This window comes from Rosa chinensis, chromosome 6, assembly GCF_002994745.2.
Source record: "Rosa chinensis cultivar Old Blush chromosome 6, RchiOBHm-V2, whole genome shotgun sequence".
Classification (NCBI taxonomy): domain Eukaryota; kingdom Viridiplantae; phylum Streptophyta; class Magnoliopsida; order Rosales; family Rosaceae; genus Rosa; species Rosa chinensis.
In genome coordinates, this window is record NC_037093.1 from 43,051,292 (window position 1) to 43,075,036 (window position 23,745).

The 23,745-nt window shown below is 37.1% G+C and overlaps 1 protein-coding gene, 2 long non-coding RNA genes and 1 pseudogene across 3 annotated transcripts; 2 read left to right on the forward strand and 2 right to left on the reverse strand.

The window, feature by feature from the left end:
* The first annotated feature begins 7,121 nt into the window (after nt 1–7,121).
* On the forward strand, nt 7,122–8,913 carry LOC121050161. Its single transcript, XR_005802182.1, has 2 exons — nt 7,122–7,516; nt 8,465–8,913. It is a non-coding gene; the product is annotated as an uncharacterized LOC121050161 (long non-coding RNA).
* Nucleotides 8,914–10,045: 1,132 nt separating this feature from the next.
* LOC112174048 lies at nt 10,046–12,347 on the reverse strand. Its single transcript, XR_002925817.2, has 3 exons — nt 12,040–12,347; nt 11,332–11,433; nt 10,046–10,541 (listed from the first exon to the last, which is right to left on the reverse strand). It is a non-coding gene; the product is annotated as an uncharacterized LOC112174048 (long non-coding RNA).
* Nucleotides 12,348–13,174: 827 nt separating this feature from the next.
* On the forward strand, nt 13,175–13,685 carry LOC112171375 (probable LRR receptor-like serine/threonine-protein kinase At2g28960). Its single transcript, XM_024308571.1, has 3 exons — nt 13,175–13,247; nt 13,325–13,451; nt 13,505–13,685. The coding sequence occupies exons 1-3, from the start codon at nt 13,175–13,177 to the stop codon at nt 13,683–13,685; spliced, it is 381 nt and encodes a 126-aa protein (XP_024164339.1).
* A 6,064-nt stretch (nt 13,686–19,749) lies between these two features.
* On the reverse strand, nt 19,750–23,105 carry LOC112171377 (annotated as a pseudogene).
* Nucleotides 23,106–23,745: the final 640 nt, after the last annotated feature.

Below are 23,745 nucleotides of genomic sequence, written 5' to 3' on the forward strand. Positions count from 1 at the left end.
CCGTATATATAGGATGATATGAAACTGTGAAATTATGAGATGGCTTTTGTTTCGCTAATAAGTCAAAAATGGTGGGGTGGAATTCTGTCAATCTCATCTATTTAACTTGTGTAGAAATATAAAGAAATAAGGGCGGCTTTAGCCCTTTTTAACGTACTTGTTCATTGATGAGCTATAATAATAGTTAATTACCTAATGGTTGGAATATGTTTCGTGCCTATATGAAATTGCTCAGCGTGCTTGAATGACCTAATTTACTTGAAATTGACAAGCTTACTTGGTTTGCCACTAATATTGCTATCAAACATGTTAAAACAGATCGTGTCATACTAGTCATGTACTTAACGGTATGTTTAGCTTTAATCTGCTTACTCGGTTGATAAAAGAGATTGACATGATACAATATATGAACTTAATTAACACAGCATGACACGTGAATATGAATCGTGAACAAGGGTAAAATCCAAGAGATATACTTTAGTTTAGCTGAAGTGGCTGCTAAGATGAACATAATTATAGTACTGTATATCCTTGAACTTAATTAATACAACATACATGAACTTAGTTAATACAATGTGACCCGTGAATATGCATGATTCGTGACAGCTCTAAGTCCCTTGCAATAACAAATGTAAAATCCAAAAGGGTTATACTTTATTTGAAGTGGCTGCTAAGATAAACATGATTGTATATATCCTTATCCTGGACACCATGAAGGACTGAAATTGACCTTGTCTTTGTTTGTTTTGCAATGAATTATATGTTTGTTTCTCATTAATGCAAAGTTTGGTCTCTTCTTTTCATGGTCAATTTTCAGATTAGGATCCGTGTCAAAGTTGGTTCTAATGTTTGGCTATTCTCCAGATACAAAGTAATCTATCATTTAATTAATCTGATAATAGAAAGCAATTTGCATTACGTACTCTTTTGGCCTACAGGATTCTCTATGTTTCATAGGATAAAGAGACGATTAACAGTAAGCAATCATAGTTTGGCATATACTTTTGATTTGGGAATATTGAGTCATTCATCCTTGCGGATACGTAACTATTTTGGAATTGAAATGATGTCGACACTGAATTATGAAGAGAGAAAATTGGAAGGAGTCAAGTGACCCCAAAGCCGATCGACTTTTGACCCCACATATTGTTCGTCCCTAACTTCATACTATTGACCCTATGTCCCTATCGGTCGACCAACAACTCCACTGCTAACATGAGTGTGTATTAACAAATAATGTGTATATACAATTTTCCTCCTAAAAAGAATTATTTTTGAGTCAATATCCCTTCTTGCCCAGAGATTAATAGGGCCCGTATAGTTAACAAAGCATTGTAGTTTCTCTACTGGTCACGTTTATAATTAAGTGAAGTATTTGAACGTATGACATGAGGGTTCCGCATCTTGAATGTTCACGTAGGATGATCCAATGCATCTAGTGAATCACTTGCTGTGGTTTTGAAAATTGATAATTTGATTAAGGTTTTTTTTTTAATTTATAGTAAATGAATGATCTTTATTGATAAGGGATTAGCCTGAGTTACAATCCAAGGCTAGTACATGTCATCAAAAGTTAAACCAACCAACCTGTGAGCCACCCTATTACAGTTCCGTTTTGGACCGCAATAGAACTTGAATGTTAGCCATTATTGCTGCATATGGTAACAGATCATACATCTAGGATTTTTGAGGTCCAAAGTAGCTTCAAGACAGTCTGTTTCAATCATGACAGGTTGCCTTGGAAAGGAACACAAAAGTTTCAGTCCCTCATTGATGGCCAGCAGCTCTACCTGTTTCGCACTCTCTAAATGTTGAACCGGTCAATGTTTTAAAACGCTAAAGGCGTACCCGAGGCGTTTTCGGGAGAGCCTTGCAGCCTTGAGGCCTAAGGCGCATAAGGCGTAATCCTTACGATATAAATTTTTGTTACACACACACATACATAAACAGAAAACATTAATACATAAAAATCCACAGATATGTTTAGATATGTATCACATTCAGAATTCAAACTCAATACATATCAAATTACCCAGAGAAACCAGAATCATACCTTCTAGACTGTTGTCACTCAGAGCAAGCTCAGAAAGAAACTAAAGTTGACTTATCTCGTGAGGAATTAAACCATTTAACTGGTTGTCATTTAGGTGCAAGACCTCAAGAGATTTGTTAGAAGACCAATTTCTGGTGGGATTTGCCCAAACAACTGTTTAACAGACAGATCAAGATATGTAAGATTAGGGAATTCTTGTCCATTCATGAACTGTACCTAGAAATTGAGAAGAATAAAAACATCAGTAACCTGGAGCCAAAACTAGTGTACTGGGCTACTGGCAAAATTAGTATACTGGGCTACTGGCTTTCAACTTCTGAACCAAAACGAGTTGCAAACATAACCAGTCAAAATGTATCTGTCTCCAACTTCTCCAAACATAACCAGTCAAATTTTGCAGATTTCCTATGAAAGATTAGAACCCACATCATCTCGATGTCCACCCATCAACAAGTGATGCCCAAAAGTAAGACATTTACTCAGACCCATATACATATAATCATATATGATTGTTTAGACCGGAACAACTCAAACCCAGATCAGTATAGCCTAGGTTCAAACACTATTATGAAGATTTATAATGGAATCAATTGGAATCATACCTTCAAATGACCTGTTGCGAATCGAGCTCCAATACCTTCAAATGGCCTGCCGCAAATCGAACTCCAATACCTTCAAATGGCCTGCTGCGAATCGAGCTCCGATACCTTCAAATTGACTGCTGTGAATCGAAAAATCGAGCCCTAACTCGAATTTGCTACGTTTTGGAAGAGAGAGGGCTGAAATCGGCTGTCCAACACCTTCAGTCGCGACCTCTGTAGCTTTTAAACCCAATCTGTTCCAAAAGACCAAAACGACGTCATTTTTCTTTTTTTCCTGAGCGTACGCCTTTAACGCCTTGTGCTCTGTTTTTGACGCCTTTCGCGCCTTGAAGGACGCCTCAGCAGCCTCGTCGCCTAACCATTGAAACACACTCAGTTTCAGGCCGGAAATTCGCTTTTTGAGCCTCAGGCGCGCCTCAAGGCGCGCTTTTTAATTCATTGGAACCGGTAATGTAAAAGCAGCCTTAAAGTTTCCTTGTGAGTCCCTTAAGACTCCACCAAGTCCACCTCTGGTTTGATTTGGCACTCGATATTGAGTTTCTGGTTGCCTTCAGTGTCCGGTTTCTACTTGTTTAATTTTCAGTTTTGACACTGTAGCTGTTTGAGTTGGTTGTCTTGCTTTCCTGAATTCTTCTAGCCATGACAGTGCAACAATCATGTCCATGTGTCGTTGAGAAGTACCGTACCAGAACATGTTGTTTCAGTTTTTCCAGATTGCCCAAAGGCTCATGAGCAGTTTATCAAATACATCCTGCTACATGGTTGTTGCCTCGTCTAAATCCAAACCTTGAAGTCCATATTTGGTGCAATGTGTTGTTGGAAATTAAATGGTGGTGCTGAGAGAATATTTTGAGGTGCAGGACACTTGAAGAAAATATGAGTTATGTCCTCAAACTTGGCAGGGCAGAGGAGGCAGCTAGTGTCACCTGTAAAGCCTTTTCTAAGAAGAGAAGCAGCTTTTATGAGTAGCAAATTGTTGCAAGCACGCCAAGCATTTATTTGAACTTTACCTAGAATTTTTGACTTCCAGATTCTCTGCCACAAAGGTCTGAATGGATCACCTTGTGATGTGGAGGCCATGGCTGTACTTAGGACTTTTTCTCTTGCGATCCAATAAGCGGACTTGATAGAGTAGTACCCTTTTTTTTTCTGGTTTCCAGTAAACTCATTCTTCACTTGTTTTTGGACTTAGTGGAATGCAAAGTACCTTTTCAGCAATGTCACCAGGGAAGAGTGAATGTACAACATCATGCTTTCATGTTTTGGTGTTTGCATCAATTAATTCCCAGACCATTTATGCCGTAGAGTTGGGAGGCTTATGAACTCGATATTAAGGACAATCAGCTATCCATTTGTCAGTTCAATTGTGTACCAAACTACCATCCCCAATGCGCTAATGTACACCTGCATTTAGGATTGATCTACTTTGCAGGATGATTCTCTAAGAGAAAGAAGGGGCCTCTCCCAAGTCCCAACACAGCCTCCCAAAAAGAAGAATTGGGATAATATCTAGCTTTGTATAGCCTAGGAATAAGAGATGTAGGATTAGAGAGTAACCTCCACCCTTGCTTAGCCAGCATTGCTAAATTGTATGCATATACATTCTTGAATCCCATTCCACCTTCATTTTTTGTAAGGCATAATCTTTCCCAAATCCTCCAATGAATTTTTTTTTTCCCTCAGTGTCACCCCTAAAAAATGAGGCACACAATTGGTGTATATCATCACAGAGCCCTTTAGGTAGCAAGTGGCAATTCATTGCTTATAGTGTCATAGTTTGTGTAACAGCTTTGATTAGAATTTCCTTACCCGCACTGCTGAGAATTTTGGTTTTCCAACTGATGAGCTTCTTTGACAATTTCTCTTTGATGTATTCAAAGTTTGCAGTCTTGGATCTACCAACCCTTAGAGGAAGTCCAAGGTACCGGAGGAGTACACATTTCACATCAAGAATAGAAGCCAATCTTGTTGTTTGCTAGCATGGACATTTTTACTGAACACCACAATGCTCTTCTGAAAATTGACTTTATATCCTGATGCTTTCAAATAGACGTCCAGTATTCTTTGAAAGTGAGTGCATTCCTCTGCATTAGCGGAGCCAAAGAGAAAAGAGTCATTAGCAAATAGCAAATGATGTAAGGTGGGAGCTTCTGGACACATTTTTAGGCCAGAAATTATATTGGAATCAGTTGCCTTGGATATAAGTGCTGACAAGCCTTCTGCACACAATATAAAGAGATACGGTGACAGAGGGTCTCCTTGTCTTATTCCCCTTATGGGAGAGATAACTGGTGTAGGCTCACCCTGAATCAAGATAGAGTAATGAACTAAAACAACACACTTCATGATCATTTGTATCCACTAAGGCTGAGAACCCAATTTTGTTAAAATGGCCTCTTGGAAGTTCCACTCTAGCCTATCATAGGCTTTACTAATATCAAGTTTGAGAGAGAAAAAACATGCTTCTTGATTCCGGAACTTGTGCATGAAATGTGCAGCTTCTATGGCTACAAGAGTATTGTCAGAAATTAAACGTCCAAGTACGTAGCCACTTTGAATAAGAGAGATGATATCAGGTAACCAACATTTTAATTTGTTAGCAATAACCTTAGAACATATTATGCAAATAACATTGCATAGAGCAATTGCTCGAAAGTGCATAGCCACTTTTGGAACCTTTATCTTTGGAATCAGACATAGGTGTGTATAATTCGACTCATCCCACATTTCTCCATCAGCAAGCAAATTTTTAATAGCAGTATACACATCAAAGCTTACCGTACTCTAGTATTTTTGATAGAAGAAGGGTGTCATGCCATCCGGCCTTGGACTTTTAGAATGGTGTATTTGAAAGACTGCTTTTTTTTTTATCTCCTCATCAGTGTAGAGTTTTGTGAGCTCATCATTCATATGGTTAGTTACCTTGACCGGTGTGGCATTTATAACCTCTCGAAGGGCTCTTTGATCAGTGCCTTCGGTGGAGAAGACTTGTGTAAAATACTTCATGAGAAGACGTTGTATTTCAAAAGGTTCAGATTGCCAAATACCTTGTTCATCCTCCAATCCTTGAATGGTATTACGACTCCATCTACTGTTAGCTCTTCTGTGAAAATAAGTAGAGTTCCTGACTCCATCCTTGAGCCAGATTGCCCTAGACCTCTGATGCCAATATTTTTCTTGTAATGCAAGTAAACTGCTCTGCTTCACATGGAGATTTCGTTGTTCCTCATATTGCTCAGGAGAGTAAGGCTGCTTCATTAGGTCGAAGAATTTCTCCTGAATTTCCCTCGGTTCAATCTTCTGTTTGATGCCACCGTGACAACTTTTTGCTTGCTTGTTTGATTTTATAACCAAGTTGTCTGAGCGCATTGACCGTAGTTGGTGTAACCCATTCTTGTTGGATAATAGCATTGTAATCCTCATTTCCATACCATGAATCGACGTGCAGCTCTTCTACGCAAATTCCTCTCACCATTGACCTCTATGAGAAGGGGACAGTGATCAGATTCACTGGGACTCATTGTGATGACCCTGCTGAATGGGAATCAAGCTCTCCATTGTGGTGAATCGGAGCTCCGATCTAGTCTCTCCTTTGTAAATTTATTGCTCCAAGTAAATCTACACCTTGTGAACCCCTTGTCTATGAGTCCAGATTGAGCCATGGTATGGCGAAACTGTGGTATTATTGCTGCTAATCTCGGTGAGCCTCCTGACTTATCTGCTGAAGACATAACTTCATTAAAATCCCTAGTTATAAGCAGGCTAGTTGACGATCCTCCCCTGCAAGCTATTGGATTAATTGCCAGGTATGTTCTCTTTGCCCTCGATCTGCAAAACCATATATGCCAGTGAATCTCCATAGTTCTTCTCCTGGTTTCCCAATCATGACATCAATGTGATGTGCAGAATATGATCCTAGGTCAGCATGTGTTTCATTGTTCCAGATCAGGGTTACTCCTTGCAACTCGATCCTCTTAACACTCAAAACAAATGTCTTGAAAGCCTAGTCGGTGTGTGAGAGAGTTAATCATACTCTTTCGAGATAGGGTTGCGGAGAGGATGAGGCTTGGTTTCTTGGCATGGACGAGATCAATAAGGGCTCGGTTGCGTTTCAAAGTTTACAATACCCCTACAGTTCCATACAAGGATGTTGATCGCCTCTAGGGGTGGTGTTGGTGGTGTCACACAAGCAGGTTGTCGGCGGTACTTAGGGCTTTCCTTGCATACACAAGATTTCTAGTAATTATATATATATATATATATATATTTTAGAATGATGAAGGAGTTATTTTGTAAGGGAAATGAGGGAAAATGTCTAGTCACCTAGTTTCCCACTTGATAAAAAGGTTCATAATGAATTGTCAATAATATTAATTTAGTCCTTATGAATAATGAGATGATGTTAAAAAATGTCAGTTTTAATTTTTTTGATTCCAATTCTGCCCCTAAAGGTAACAAATGTTTATAACTGTTCAATCAAAATTTCAAAGCTCAAATTTTCTCTCTTTTGATCAGAAAGCTTGATTCGATTTGATCGAAGATTCTCTCTCCGCCGCCAACTTCCGATTGTGCTTTGTCGGTCTACGACGATATATAATCTCGGTTTTGGAGCTTCAATCCACAGCTTTGTTATCTTTTTCTCGATCTCTGGCTTCATCGCTCTTCACCTTAATCACGTCACTTCTTCTTCTTCTTCTTCTTCTTCTTCTTCTTCGTCTTCCGCTGCGATCAAGCCGAAACACGTCGTCGTCGGCAACAATGGAAAGATTGAAATTGCAGGGATCATATTCTGAACAAGGTGGGGTCCTACTGATTCAGCCAGAAGGCCACCTAGGAGATCTCCTCCGGTGATGACATCAACGTAAGCTCGCTTCTCTCTTCAATTTGATTCAGCTTTTTTGATCTGGTTTCGCGATCCTGAATTGTTGTGTTTCGGATAAGAAGTTTGAATTCTTTAGCTGCTTATTTGAGTCATTAGATTAATCATTCATTTAATTGTTGTTTAATTGAATCTTAGGATGATTGATTTCCTTGTTATATGTGTTAAGATGATTGAATCTTAGCTGTAACGCATGAAAATTGTATGGTCTTGCTTCCCTTATGGATGAGATTTTTGTTATAATTTATCAACAAGTTTCTTTGTATTGGCATGCTCTGCCTCTTGGTTACTGTCTGAGATTGTGGCTTTGAAACTGTGTAAACCATAGATGGAATGGAAAGCCCGTATTTGATGCTGCCAGGTATATCATTTATTTAACTCATTTTCAAACCTGACATGATGTGTTTGTGGTGGTTCAAATCTGGTGTGAGATGCTGGTATATTGTTCAACTTTTTTTCTTGATAATTATATGCAAGGGGGTTTGGTTAGTACGTTGCAGTATCTCTTTGCTTTATAGGCTTGTCAAAATTATGGATTGTAATTCACATCTTTAACATATTAGCCGCTGTTAAAACTAGGTACTAGAACATACATTTTAGGCCTAAAAGCGTTTTGAAGTGTGGCTCAATTGAAAATTTTGTTTTTTTGTTATGAGTGAAGTCTATTTACATGAAGTAATTTTTTAGTGCTTGGAGGTATTATAGTTGATGTTTATCATTCTTTGAATTGGTTTAGTATAATTCTCAAACTAATGGGCACTGTTGGATCAATCTTTTTTAGGAATATAATCAGCCAACTTTGAGATAGAAATTGATTGATTTTGCTTTATTCTCGCTTGCTTCTCTTGATTTCTTATTACCCGATGGTGGATTCAAAAGAGATATCAAGTGTGACTCAATTAAATCTCGGTCAATTGTCTCTGTTTGCAGGGAATTTATGATGATATGAACTTAGGATTTTACCTTTTTGCATATGATGACATTGGGCATTTCCTGCGAAAAGGTCTGCGACTCATCTAGTCACATTTGCAGTTTCACTCGGGTTATCAGTAAGCACCCAGTCTTTTGGACAGCAGCCCTACTTTTTCCGAGTCTTTGTTTCTCCCAAAGGAAGAAATGAGTACGTGATGTGCTAGGTTAACTCACTGTAATTATCAAAATGTACTGAAATCTGAAAAGTATATTGGAAACCAGTCCAACAATACCATAGAAGGGCTGAAGAAATAATGAGGATTGTCTCAGCTCGATTGGATTGGAAGGGAATTTTGTATTTGCTCCAAAATGCTTTAGGCTGTGGAATAATGTTGATGTTGTATTACTCATACTTTTGTATCTGAAGTGCACTTTTATAGCTGGAATAAAGAGAGAAATTACCAGAATTTTGTTGGTGGTTGTATACTTTTTTGTTTGACATATAATGAAAGCAATACATTGTTAATTACATGTCACTAACTAAGTAACTGACCATGTCACTAACCAAGTAACTGTCAGTAGCCAAGTCACAAGTTAATAGCCAAGTCACTGTTAATCACATGTCACTAATTAAGTAACTGACCATGTCACTAACCAAGTAACTGTTAGTAGCCAAGTCACAAGTTAATAGCCAAGTCACTGTTAATCACATGTCACTAACTAAGTAACTGACCATGTCACTAACCAAGTAACTGTCAGTAGCCAAGTCACTGTTAATTACATGTCACTAAGTAACTGACCATGTCACTAACTAAGTAACTGACCATGTCACTAACCAAGTAACTGACCATGTCACTGACAATGTCACTAACCAAGTAACTGTCAGTAGCCAAGTCATAAGTTAATAGCCAAGTCACTGTTAATCACATGTCACTAAGTAACTGACCATGTCACTCACCAAGTAACTGTCAGTATCCAAGTCACAAGTTAATAGTCAAGTCACTGTTAATCACATGTCACTAATTAAGTAACTGACCATGTCACTGACCAAGTAAACTGTCAGTAGCCAAGTCACAAGTTAATAGCCAAGTCACTGTTAATCACATGTCACTAACTAAGTAACTGACCATGTCACTGATCAAGTAACTGTCAGTAGGCAAGTCACAAGTTAATAGCCAAGTCACTGTTAATCACATGTCACTAACTAAGTAACTGACCATGTCACTAACCAAGTCACTTCAGCAATTGAATATCATTGTAAACTGAACATGAATTTGATTCTGGTTATTGATAATGATGATGATGATGATAGGTTTAACATGAATTCAATTAATGATGATTAATCGATGATATTTGCTTTTATTATTTGTGGGATCGTTGTACATTGGTTTTAACTGTAATCAGAAGCTTAGACAAGTCTTGTAAATTGGAACGTCTTGACATTGTTGTTGTTTCTTGTTTGTGTATTTATTCAAGATTAAGTTTGGTCTCACTGATGTTGTGGCATTTCTTCTTTTACACAAGTATTCACTTACTTTAATGCCTTCTCTTCATTTTCTCTTGTTCTTTCGTATGAGGGCAAAGTTTCAAATAAATACCTTGGAGAGAAATGAATCAAATTATCATGGCACAAGATTCATACATGTCAAGCTATATGTTGAATTAAAGGTAGCAAGAAAGAAGGGTAAATATATTGTTTTGTTGCTTTCCCGTTACGAACTGAACTATTGAACAACAAGCTAGGTAGCAGTACAAAACTACAAGTGATTGAGATATAACTCCCAAGCCGATGAGTAGAACACAAGTCTGTGCAGCCAAAGTTGTTTCCGTGTTTAAATGATAATTTCAAAACGGGTGAGAGCCTCCGGTCTTTCCATTGCTCCGTGTTTAAATGCAGGGTTGAAGACGAAGAAGCAGGACAAATCCAATGGCATATGTAGTGAGAGCAGCTAGTACTGAACTGAGCACTGAAGACCAAGTCATTCAATTTGTTGCCGGCCAGGTCTGTCTTCCCCTAGTTGCCTTTGTTTTGAAGTAACATTAATCTAAGACATAACCCTTTTAACTTTTCTACTTGGATACTTCAGGTGGCCGCCTACAAAAAAAGTCAGAAAAGTAGGGTTTATATCTGCCATTCCAAGATCAGCTGCAAGCAAAATCTTGAGGAAGGAACTTGTTAGTTTACAAAGCAAACAGCAAATGGTCTCCAGACTATAATGCCTTTTCCTGCTGGCCAACTTCTTTCAGTAGAACATAGTGAGACATGACTAGTGACATACCCATGTCACATTCCTCCGGGCTTCACTGGCTAGTGACATAACTTGGTTAGTGACATCCAATGTGACTTAGCTAGCAACTTGGTTAGTGACATGCGTATAACAGTGACATGTAATGTGACATGACCAATGACATGGATATAACAGTGACTTCACCAGTAACTTAGCAAGTAACATGTGATTGATACTGACTTTAACAATTACATGAACAGTGACATGGTCATGACTGTGACATGGCCAGTGACCTCACTAACTAGGAATCTAGGCTGGCTAGTGACTTGATCTGGAACATGTGTATAACATTGAAATGGTCAGTGACATGCAATATGTCACTCCATAGTCATGCAATGAATATGTCCTAGAAACGTACCACCATTCAAAGTGGAATTCTCCTGGTGCATCAATTGCTGCATAACCAAATCTAAAATGTGTTTACTCTTGAGAAAATCACTCAATATATACCATGAAATCATCTAAAATAACGTTATGCAAACACATACAAAGTGGAATTTTGTCAATATGACAACAAAAGGGAACAACTCAAAAGTGATACATCAGTTACACTATTATTACTAATAAATTAAAAGAGTATCAAAAGCTAAACGTTACCTACTGGATCTGTACGTAGCATCCTTTCTTTTAGTCATAAATGCATTTGCAGAAGTAGTCAATTTCCTTTTCAACAAACAATCAAGAATATAAACATCAAGCCTGTAGCAAAAAAACAAGTCAAAGTAGGGTAAATATCAAAAAACTGATAATCAATCCAGAGCACAAAAAGGAAAAGAACAACACACAACAACAAATTAATAAATCACATGCAGACTTAACATTGAATATAGAAACCCGAGTAATCCAATACTTACATCTTATCAGCTTCCCAATTATCTCATGGACAAGAAACATAATAATAAGGAAAGCATCTTACCACGAAGCTTTTTTTCTAGTTCTACTTTAAATCACTGTTCTTGATGGCATCTACCACGACAACAATTTAAGTAAATCAAAGCAAATGAAGCAGATTTGCAATGAGTCCGCTATTAGATTGACACATGAGAGTCGCATAACTCAGAATTACACTAGATCAACCAAAACCGAACCAGATCAACAAGAATTACACCATAATTCACTAAAATCTGATTTATACGCCTCACAATATGCAATCAGGTCAAACAGATTGGCTATAAACAAAGAGATCCGGATGAACGAATTGTCAATTTACTAATGAGCATCGAAACACTATGGAAAATTGAGAGAAGAAAACCAGATCGAATTTGAGAGTGGTGAAATTGATTGCCTATTAGAAACGGAAATTACCTTCATCGTCACGATTGTCGTCTTTGTTTACGTGAGGCTGAGCCATCGGAAACCGGAATGAATCTCCGAGATCTGGATGAATTGTATGAGAAGGGGCAGCCGGAGAAGCCCTCGATTGGGGTGTGATCGAGTTGTCAGCGGAGCAGCAGAAGGCGACGGCCTCAGAGGCCCTCGATTGGCAGAGGACCAAGTTGTCAGCGGAGCAGCAGAAGGCGACGGCCTCAGAGGCGCAGTTGACAAGGTACACGCTTGAGGAAGAGGGAGAGAGGGAGAGAGGGCTGTGGTGGCAGTTTTTGTAATTAAATGTAACTCTAGTGGTAGGTTGCGAAGATATGACCTTAATTATCATAAGGACATTTATGTATCATGAATTATAATAAAACAATTCAAATTGATCTATTTTATCATTGGCCCTATATATATATATATATATATATATATATATATATATATTTTGTGGGAAAATGCTTGAGATTCTAAATCTTAATTAATATCAAATCGTAATGAATAAAGAATCTTAATTTAATGAGTCTCAAATGACATGGCATTGTCCATTTAAATGTTTCTCAAAATGAATAATTTTAAATTAATTTAGAAAATGAGAAATAAGGGTGTGTGTGTTTGGTGGGTTAGTAAGGCTTTGGTCTCATATATAAGAAGTCAGGAATTCGAGCCCCATCAAGGGTGAGAATGGGGTGGGGTTTTTTTTAAAAAAAAAAAAAAAAAAAAAGAAATAAATTAAAGAGTTAATTAGTTATAAATCCAAAAACCATTACCTGTTTTGATTGTAATCCGGACAAAAAGTTTTGTTAATTGCGGTCCAGTGACTAAGCATCCTCATCAGCTTACTTTCCTATATTAGCATGATGAGTCAACTTCTACTTTTTCACATACCAAATTTACCCAGCACAATATTACTCAAAACAATCAATAATTTATGTATCAATAAATTGAGAGTTAATGTTGTTTTTCAATCAATTTGGTATTCATAAAAACCATATCAATTATAATATGTCATCAGCACAACAATACCCTTAATTGATGCATCGTCATTAAAAAAAATTATAACTTATGATCATTTTACATACCTTACCATCATTTTTCTGCACCCTATATAAAATTATCATACCTTACCATGGATTTAGATGACAGTTCCACTACTTTGGGTTGGGAAGACAGACTTCGAATAGCAATAGACGCTGCACAAGGTCAGCAACTTAATGATTTTGGTCCATGTTTTTACCTCTTTTTGTTGAAAGTTTTTGTGATGAATTTTGAAATGCAGGATTGGAGTATCTGCATTATGGTGGTAAGCCACCTATAATTCACAAGGATGTGAAATCAGCAAACATCTTGCTGACTGAAAACTTCCAAGCCAAAGTATCTGATTTTTCAAACTTCAATCCAACGTTGTAATTTTGCGAAATCATTGTGATTCGAGTTGCATGGTTTGGCTTTGTTGCAGGTACTACCTAACAAGCAGGTTAAATGAGAAAAGTGATGTTTATAGCTTTGGGATTGTGCTGTTAGAAATTATCACAAACCGACCTGTTATATCAGGAACTGTAGAGAGAATTCACATTAGTCAATGGGTTGCTTCCATGCTTGCGCAAGGAGACATTTACAATATTGTTGATCCAAGATAAGAGAGAATTCGCAGCTACTTTTATTATAGATTTGGTAAGAAGTTTTTGCTTACCTTTAATATAGAATCGATTATGGTGTTATAGGTACGATTTGTCCTAGAATTTGATTAGACATTTTTATTTCACATTTACATGCCTTATTTATAGGTAAGATTTCACAAGTTTTTAAAAAAATCAAGTTTCTATATATCTCTATATCTAAGGTTCCATCATTGTCTCACATTTTCTCTTTCATACATTTTATCTTTTAATTAGGTATAAGTTCTATATATACATATTTGTACCTTTTGATTTATATTCTATGTTTTTTTTTCCCTGCTTCGTATGTCTAGATAGATTAAATCTCTACGATACAACTTTAAATACCTACTATATAGATAAAAATGAAGCAATAATGTTTGAATTTTTGTTCTAATGTTTTTCATCTTATAATGTAGGTATATAAGTATTAGACCTACATCTTAGGTATATTGAGTTTATATGAATGTATTTAGTCTTCTTTGTCTGAAAATTATTTATTGATGAATTGTAAATTTTGGAATTTGAATTTAAAATTTAAAATTGAGCTAAAATTGTGATCTAATTAGTGAATTTGAAATTATATACCTTATTTGGTTCTAAGGGCAAATTGGACTATTAAAAAAAAGCAAATAGACCGCAATTAATAAGAAAATATGTGCAGACTAAATCTAATTTTTATATAACAAAAAGGACTTGAATCGAATTAACTCTAAATTAAATGTGTCATAAAAATAATTGAAAAAAAAAAAAAACGCTAAAACTAAAAGACGTGCATCCTTGGCTCCACATCTAAATTCTCCAATGTATAGCACATATGCCATAGTTTAGATGAAAATCTCAGGTCCATGACATGATCATATTGATATGAAAACACCTTCTCAACCCATTATGAGTTTTGACTTTATCATAATATCAACATCACCATTGCAACCGAATCTTTAACTCACTTGCATAATGAATTCGATGTATATGCTTTACATCCTATAGTTTGGATTCGCACTGATATTAGACGTTCTTCCAACTTATTTCTATTGAATATTCATGGAATCAGCCATCACTTCTATGGTTTTCGTGCCGGCTCTATTACAGTGCAGCCTCCTCCTCTCACCATAATATGCAGTCTCATTCTGAAATCATCTCAAAGTTGGTTTCTCAGCTGACAAAATAAAAATCAAACCTGGGGTGAATGATTTGGCTTCGCCCCTTTTCTCATGAGTTTTAGGGTTCTTGATTAGGGTTAGTTATATTTTGTTTTATAATTTTATCTTGAATATAAGCTTTCTTTGTTTAACAAATTACCATAAGTTATATAATATAGAAACAAAGTCGATGGGTAACTAGGGATGGCAATGGGGAGGGTAGGGGCTGAGGATCTAAATATAATCCTCATCCCTGAAGTCATTCTCTAGCCCCGTCCCCACCCCAATCCCCGTTAGAATATATTAGATATTCCCCGTACCCATACCCAAGTCACCATACCCACCCTGAATCCCCGTTAGCATATATTTCTAGTTCACTTTAGCAATTATTATTATACAATAATCAAGTTTAAAATATATAAATTTACAATTTAAATATCATAAAGTATTAAAAAGTTTAACTTTCAGATATAGTAATATAGTAATAATTAATAGTTATCAACATATTCTAAAAAAATAACCACATGGTGTGGTGTGTTGGTCGAATGGCCTAGTCTGGAACCCTCAGGTCTAGCGTTCAAATCCCAGCTCCATCCCGTGGCCAGTAGATTTGAGGGACCCTTTGGGTTCGTGCGTCTGCGGTGTAGTGAATTAGTCTGGTTTTGCCTGGCTTTCGCCGCAATGTCGGTGCAGGTGTCCTGGCGCTGAGATACCACTGCATGGGTGTGTGAGTTACTAACAACTAACCCAATCAAAAAAAAAAAAAAAAAATATTCTAAAAAAAATTCATTTAAATACTAAGTAATATTAATAAACATAATATATAATCTTGGTCCAAAATAATATTTATTATTGGGTAGCAATGGGTATAGGGATGACAACACCATCCCCGCCCCATCCCCAATTTAAGAAATCGAATATTGGGGATTCCCGTCCCCGTTACCTGATTAGCCCCGAATCTCTCCCCATTAAGGTAGAATACTCGATGGGTACCCTACCTGCCGGGGATTTTTGCCATCCCTATGGGTAACCCAAGGATCTTGTTTGTTTATATTGAACAAACTATCTATCGCTACTGGTAAAAGTTCAACCTCTATCCACCGTATAGGTAACCCAACGATCTAATCTCTGCTCTGACACCATTTGTAACAGCCTGAACCCAAATTGAAGTCACCACAACCCAGAATTTCACCAAGCTTACCTTTGATTGGACGAATCTAACAGAGTTTCTACTCCTGCATGTCACATTCGAGTTGAAGAGGAGCGAGTGTGAACTTTAACTCATAATAATGATCAAAGGTGACGATGATGATGGTTCCAGGATTCACAATAGGAAAAGAGAGAGAGAGTTAGGAGTATTGCTTTGGTCGGTGCTTCAGTGAGAGGAGAGAGATGAGACTGAGTGAAGTTGGCGTGTCTTCGATTCCCAAAGCGAAGGGAAGCTTCTACTCCGTTCCGGACTGATTTGAGAGCATATACATACCCCAATCCGATGGTGGAGATTAATCGGCATTAAATACAAAGGTAGAGATTACTATATTCATAATTTATTTTATTTCCATACTTTAGAAATTCATAATAAATCATTTGAGTGTCTGAAAATTTTCAAGAAAATTTCCACAGACTCATTTCAATACAAACTTTAATATCTAGTCCTCAAATTGCACATTACCCTTTACGAAAATTTAAGAAAATTCTATCTTAGGGATCCTTAATAGTTGGTGGGATAGTAAAATTAATCTCAAAAACTTCGTTTTAACGTACTCCTCTAGTTTTTCGGAGAGTAATATAAATTAGCTAATTATATAGTTGATGTCAAAAATTTACGGGTATAATTACCGTTTTGAATCACCTTTTTTTTCTTCTTTATTTTAAAGATGATCAAAAGATTTCATTCCTACCCCTATGGTGACTCGAACCCATGACCTGGATCTTAGGTAGTGAGTGCTCTAACCACTGAGCTAACACTACTTCGTCAATCATATATTGTCATGGTCTACTAGAGGTCAATAGAATATAATCAATAGAGTTTCGTAATGTTCTACTTACACAACTAGGAAAGATAAGAATGTATTAGTTGTTAGCTCTTTTTGTCACAATACTAGGCTGTTGTTAATACTTAATAGAGTTACGCAAATCTATTAAAGATCAGTAGGATTGCATAATTGGTATTGAGATTTAATTGAGAATTAGTAATAATCTTAGGTATGGATTCTACTTTGCCATTTGGTTTGCTATTAGTTGTGAAGTTCAAGTTTTTTCATGATTCAACTTGGTCAATAACTATATCTACAATTATTGACATGCAAATTATTTGCACACGTCAATATCTCATGTTCAGTTGATTCCACAAATCAAAAGTACTATAGAATATAGGTAGGTAAAGTACATATGCGTTTTATTTAAAAAAATTGTCAATTTGCTTAGTAGAAAATAGTAAAACCTGTAAGTTTATTAATATTCATTATTTTAACTTCACTTTTCAAAATTTAACAACCTTGTGTTTTGGCTTGATGGGAAACAAGTTTTTGCTGCTTCAATTATGACAAGCTGGATTACTATGAATTTTCAAAGATATCCGAAGCTTGGTCTGTGTTCATTTGCTATTATTTGAAACATATAAACAAAAGGGTTTTGACTTGAATAAGATATTTTCAGCAATTCAAAATTTATTATTGCTTTGTTACTGTGGATCAGTGTAAATTGGAAAAGAGTAAAGAAAAGAATATTGAGAAATGAACTCTCAAAGGAGCGGTAGCATATTTTGTAAATTTTGTAAATATAAAGAAATTTATCAAAATTTTGTCTTTTCTGCAATTTGAACTAACATATATTTCCTCATAATGTGTTCGCAAAGGACCGCTTCCAGTTTTTCGCATGGGAAAAAATTATTCTCAATTGTAGATAATGGTCATTGGCTCTTTTTTTTTTTTTGGACAATATCTTAAATATTAATTAATTCATTTTACATCTATGATACAAATTAGGGAGGGTGTAAAGAAATGCTGTTTGCCACCTAGTTTGGTAAAAAAATTTGGAATCTGTATGCTGAAAGACAGTGCAAACGCTCATTAGAGAAGTCCGATACTTTAGTCTCGCCGTTCACCCAATTTCTCTATCCATCAATCACGCCCACAAGCCTCTTATATATTCTCACTCGAATGCTCGATCACGGAGGGCGAAAGAAAGAGTTCGTGCAGAAAAAGATGATGGAAGGTTGGAACTTGGAAGCCCCTGTGTGTGTGTGTGTTCTGTCTACCGTCAAACTAGTGGCGGAACCAGGATGAAATTCCTGTCTAGGCTAATTAGAATGGCACAATAATAATATTTTCTGAGTGACTGACCTTCACCCAGTGACCGACACACCGTCACCGACCATGAATCCATGATCAAGAATCAAGAATTCAAGATCCTCAATTCCTCAACTAACATGGAATCTCTCTCTCTCTCTCTCTCTCTCTCTCTCTCTCTCTCTCTCTCAGTCTCTCTCTCTCCCCCAAATCTCAACTCATACACAAAAGCCCAACAGCCCCAACTCACAACCAGACGGCCAGACCTCAGCTAACATGGAATCTCTCTCTCTCAGTCTCTCTCTCTATCTCTCTCTTCCCCAAATCTCAACTCATACACAAAAGCCCAACAGCCCCAACTCATACACAAAAGCCCAACAGCCCCAACTCACAACCAGTGGTAGCAACTAGCAAACAGAAATCGACAATCATAGGAAAGAGATCTGGGATTTCTTTGAGGAAAGTCAAGAAACCCCATTGGGAAAAACAGAGCAGCAAGAAGTGAAGAACAGAGGAGATTGATAAAGCTTCATATCTTGTTTCAATCCATAAGTCCATAACCTCCATCGAAAGTTCGAAACACTAGAGGTCTAGAGTACGGGACTGGGAGCTGGGAGCTGGGAGCTGCTGTGGGACTGTGGGAGTACGGGACTGGGAGCTACTGTGGGAGTACGGGACTGGGACTCTGGGAGCTGGGAATACGGGATTTCTACATGTAATTTTTTTTTCTTTGGGCTGGTATGGGTTGGAGGTAGAGATATCTATATACTTAAGGGTTTTTTGGGCTAAATGTTGTCTAGGCTTGAGCCCATATAGCCCACCATGTGCTTCCGCCACTGCGTCAAACCCTTGGTCAACACGCCGCTCTTATAAAACCCGACTTGTTTTCTATTGGGTACTGGGCTGAAAAGTTGGACGGGCCAATTGGACCGTTGAGGCTTGGGTTGCTGCTTTCAATATTAGACTTGTATTCCAGCGCATGTAGAACTTGGATCGTCCTTTACAATTTTCATGGAAGGTCATCACCAAAATTTTTGAATTTTCTTGTTGGAATGTTGAAAGTCCAAAGATGATTGTTGAGCAAGAACTGCCAAGATGATTCCATATGCGTTTCCATGGAGTCTGGATGATGATGATGGGGATTGAGGTAGAGCAACACCCTTCAGATACCATCGTCTCACTGTAACAGAAAACTAGTCAGCTCCAACTTTATTGCTCAACACTACTTCTGAAGTTTTATTCATTTTTGGAGAGTTTATAAGCTCATACTAGAGACGAAAAGAGATGATATGTGTCTGTGTACGTGTGTTATAATTATTTGGATGAATAATGTCAATGTGGCCTCAGTATAATCTCTCAAAGTGCTAGTTTGCATAGTGGAAAGCAGAACAAGTTAATTACTGTTATATTAGAAAATTCAATTGGTTTTTGACTTTTAGTTGACTTAGTCTTGAAACCGCAATAGATTGAACTATTCTTAGTTTCTTATACTGTACAGCAATAAATTTTTATATGAGGGAGACAGTAAATATTTACTAACGAGAATGTATCAATTTTATGTCAAAGGTTGTATTCATGTATGTTTTCACGTACGTGATCGAATAAAGACTATTACTAGTGATTTAAGATGTTGAGAAGTGAGACTCTTGTTTTGACCAATTGCCTAAGTAGGCACTACTCAAGTCCTTCTTCCTGATCTTGAATGCATGATTCCAGCTTCTCAAGCTGGTTATGTGCAATATCTGTACACTTGGGCTGACATTTGCTTGTCTTGTTCCAATGAATGGATTCAATGCTTCATCCACTTCTGCAAATTCTTTTTTTCTTTTTCTTTTTCATCTTCACAAGCAGTACTCTTTGTCTGCATTATCTTGGTAACCAATGACCAGCCACTTGGTTTTGACTTTGGCCCAGAGATGAAGGACAGTAGTGATTCAAACACTGAGAGTGTGACTGGTTCAATATCTCTCAACATGCAAACACTGGCAATAGTCTTATGGTCCTTGCTGACGGAAGACAAAGTGGATTTCGTTTCCATTCCTTTGAGATTCACCATAGCTTTGTGGATCATCTTTTTCACTCTCTATCTAGAGGTTAAGTATTTCCTAACCTCGTCAGTCCAGTTTCTCCTCCACACTTTCTTCGATAATGATTGAAGTTCCTGAGTGCACTCCTTGGTTTGCAACAGGGCATCCTTGGCAGTGTGACGCAGTCGGATTGATATCTAGGTTTACCAGCAATAAACCTAAGCAAAGGATTCTGGAGTCCACCAGAGATAAAAGAGAATAATCTCAATTTTATTGATAAAAGATAAAAGATACGTTCTGCAGCCTTAAGGCGGCTTATTTATAAGAAAATAAACCCTAGGGCGACTAACAATGAAACCCTAAAGCCCACGGATTAAAACAAAACAAATCCAAAATAAACTAGAAAACCTAAAATAAAAAGAATATAAAACTAGCCTAAAAATATGAAATCGCGAATCGGATAATTAAGACGATACATTTTGGCCTAAATCTGATAGGGCTCACTAAAGTGAGTCTTGAAGATCTCGTCGTTCCCATTCTGGAAAGCTATCATGCGTCTCAAACCGACATTCTGGCCAAAAGTTAGTCAAATCTGATTCAAAATCAAAACCTGACTTTTCACACGAGAAACCCGAAAAGTCCCAAACCAAATCTTCTTTAATATTCCAGCAGCTAGTAACCTGATTACGCGTGAGTTACCTATTTTCCAATCACTCTTCTTGATTCTACACTGCTTCTTTACTTTTATGGTTTTTCGGCTAAACTGGGTCCATTCTCGTCCTACATCACAGTGATACAAACAACAACATTGTTGTTCTTAGAAGTATTTGAGATCTGAATCTGCCGTGTGAGTACCATTAGTTAGTCCCAATGGATATCAACATATATGAGTTATTTGATATCCATTGAAATGGTTCTGAACCAATGCAGGGCTCATAGATTTTTCTATTACTGAGTCAGTGATAAAGTAAAAGGTCTGCTTGAGTTCACCAGGGATGTTATAAAGTTTCACCCCAAAAAAAATAATATATATATATATATATATAGATGAACTTCTTGAGTTGCAGATTGTTCAAGTATCAGTCTGCTCAAAACCATATACTTAGCCGACTATAACAATGAATCATAATCAAATAAACTTTAAGATAGGAAAAGTCCCTACCTGTACTTTTATCATCCTGGCTAATATTATAAACTTGGGACTGACCCTCAAAAATTTGATCTGGTTTTTTAGAGATTATGGTTTCCTTCAAGCTGAACAGTTTGACCACTAAATGGATTTTGTGTCAACATATTCTTGTTTATGAGATTTCTACTGGCCTGCAGCTGGCAAACTCTGGTCAGTCAACTATGTTTCGGCACATATGGAACTTCCATTTTCCCTTTTCATGGAAATTCACCAATTCTAAGGAATGCTTGTTTAATTTTGAATCTTGAAAGTTGTTGTATTTGTTGTGCAAGAGAATGACAGAAACTGAAAAGCTGACTGTAATGTGTTTCCATGATATAGCGATACAGCTTGAGATTAGTAATTCATCCCTGTAACAGAAAACTGGTCAGCTCTATGATTATTGCTTAATATGTGTGAGATTGTGATCTGTGAATATATATATATATATATATATATATATATATATATATATGTTGAAGTCATCAAATTACCTTCTAGTTGAGTTATGATATTTTTTATTTTGTGCTATAATGGGAATCTTGACAACTCAACTCAAATTGCTGCATGTGGTGTTCATCTATCTTGTTTCGATATTTATTGTGGCCTCATATTCGATCTTTGATTCACATGTGACCTCAATCTCAAATGCTTGTATGTATTTACGTTCAGAAGTTATAGCTAATTGGACAACAATAAACTTCCTTGGTTTTCTAGTTTGAAACCATACATCGGACGGTAATTGGAATTTACAGAACAGAAATGGTAAAATTTTGCTACTTACATGTATATGTTCCCAGAAAAAAAAAAAAAAAAGCTTCTGAAGAGAAAATAGAGTGGTAATAATGTAGGCAAAAGAGTTTATCACTATGTGTATCAATTGGATATCAGAAGATGTATACAGGTACGCAATATTTTCATGTACAAAATTGATTGAAAAGCTAATATCTAGTGGTTGAGGATGTTGAGAAGGGAGACTCTTGTTTTGATCAATTGCCTATATAGACAATCAAGTGCTTCTTCTTGGTTTTGAATGCATGATTCCAGAATGTTAAGCTGGTTGTGTGTTGTCACCACTCTTAAGTGACTTCAATGCAGCATCCACCTCTGTAAATTCATTTACTTTTGTTTCTTCCTCGCAAGCTATTCTATTTGACTGCAACATCTTGGAAACCAAAGACCAGCTGTAAGGCTTTGACTTTGGCCCTGAGATGAAGGATAGAACTGATTCAAACATGGCGAGAGTGACTGATTCCACATCTCTCAGTTTGCTCACGATGGTTATAGTCTCTTGATCCTGCAGGAAGACGAAGATCTGTTTGCCATTCCCTTCATGTTCCCCAAAGCTTTGTGGAGAGCCTTTTTCACTGTCTTCCTGGATATCAAGTATTCCTTGCTTCACTCTTGAGTACTGCAGCTTCATCTCCACGCTTTCTTCGAATGATTGATTGAAGATCTTGTACGTTTTCCTTGGTTTTCATCAGGGTATCTTTGGAAGTGGTACAAACGTCCAAGATCCTGAGAGATCCATCTAATAGCTCATTAGCCCATTTATGATGCTGCTCTTGTGCCAAGGCCTTTTGGGTGAGAGGCAATTGAAGCAACCTATCGACACAATCATGCAAGTCTTGGAGACCGCTTAGTTTGTGGCTTATTGATGATGAAGATGTGGAGGTGGCCTCAGAAGACTTCAATCTGTACAAATGCTCATCAATTTCTTGAAACAGTGGGTGTGGCCTTGAGGGAAAGCTGTTGGAGCGAGTGTGGAAAGCCATGTGTTCTTTGTGTCTTGTGAAGACCTTGCTGTTAATCACAATGACCTGCTCCTTTCCAAATGTAGCTGCTTAATATATAGTGTTCGTTGGGGGGCGCATGGAATCTCATTTACTTATATCACCAGCTAGACTGTGAGAGGTTTCATGGTTTTGATTTGAATCTTTATTTTCCCTAGGCAATGTTATGCAATGTCTGCTCCCAACCAGCATACCAACTCATGAACTGAGTCATTGTGCATATAAAAGGTATGTTATTATAACAACTTTCAATTATAGTTTGTTTCACAGGAATGCTTAAATTAAATATGCGATAGCACGAGTGGAATTGACCCTTTGTCCACTAATACATGGGGAAGCAAAAATCATCTTTCTTTATGTAGCGATTTTACGAGAAGGTTTAGAGGCAATGTTCATTAATTAATTCATATTTTGCAGGTCCTTCAATTGATTGTTTAGGAAGGAGGAGGCAAGATCTGCAATGAATAAAATTTTGTGGCCTGTGAGTTAGCAAACGGGATGAATTGGACTGTTCCATGAACCGATGAAAACCAGAACTATTCTGGCTATAATCAGATGGGTATGAGATCTGAGTCCACTATGTGAGTATAATTACTTAGTCCCATATGTTTCTTAATTTTAG

Coding starts and splice junctions, on each gene's coding strand:
- LOC112171375 (XM_024308571.1), top strand. CDS start 13,175: ATGGATTTAGATGACAGTTCCACTACTTTGGGTTGGGAAGACAGACTT. Junction 13,248..13,324: donor AGCAATAGACGCTGCACAAG/GTCAGCAACTTA, acceptor TTTGAAATGCAG/GATTGGAGTATCTGCATTAT. Junction 13,452..13,504: donor TCAAACTTCAATCCAACGTT/GTAATTTTGCGA, acceptor GCTTTGTTGCAG/GTACTACCTAACAAGCAGGT.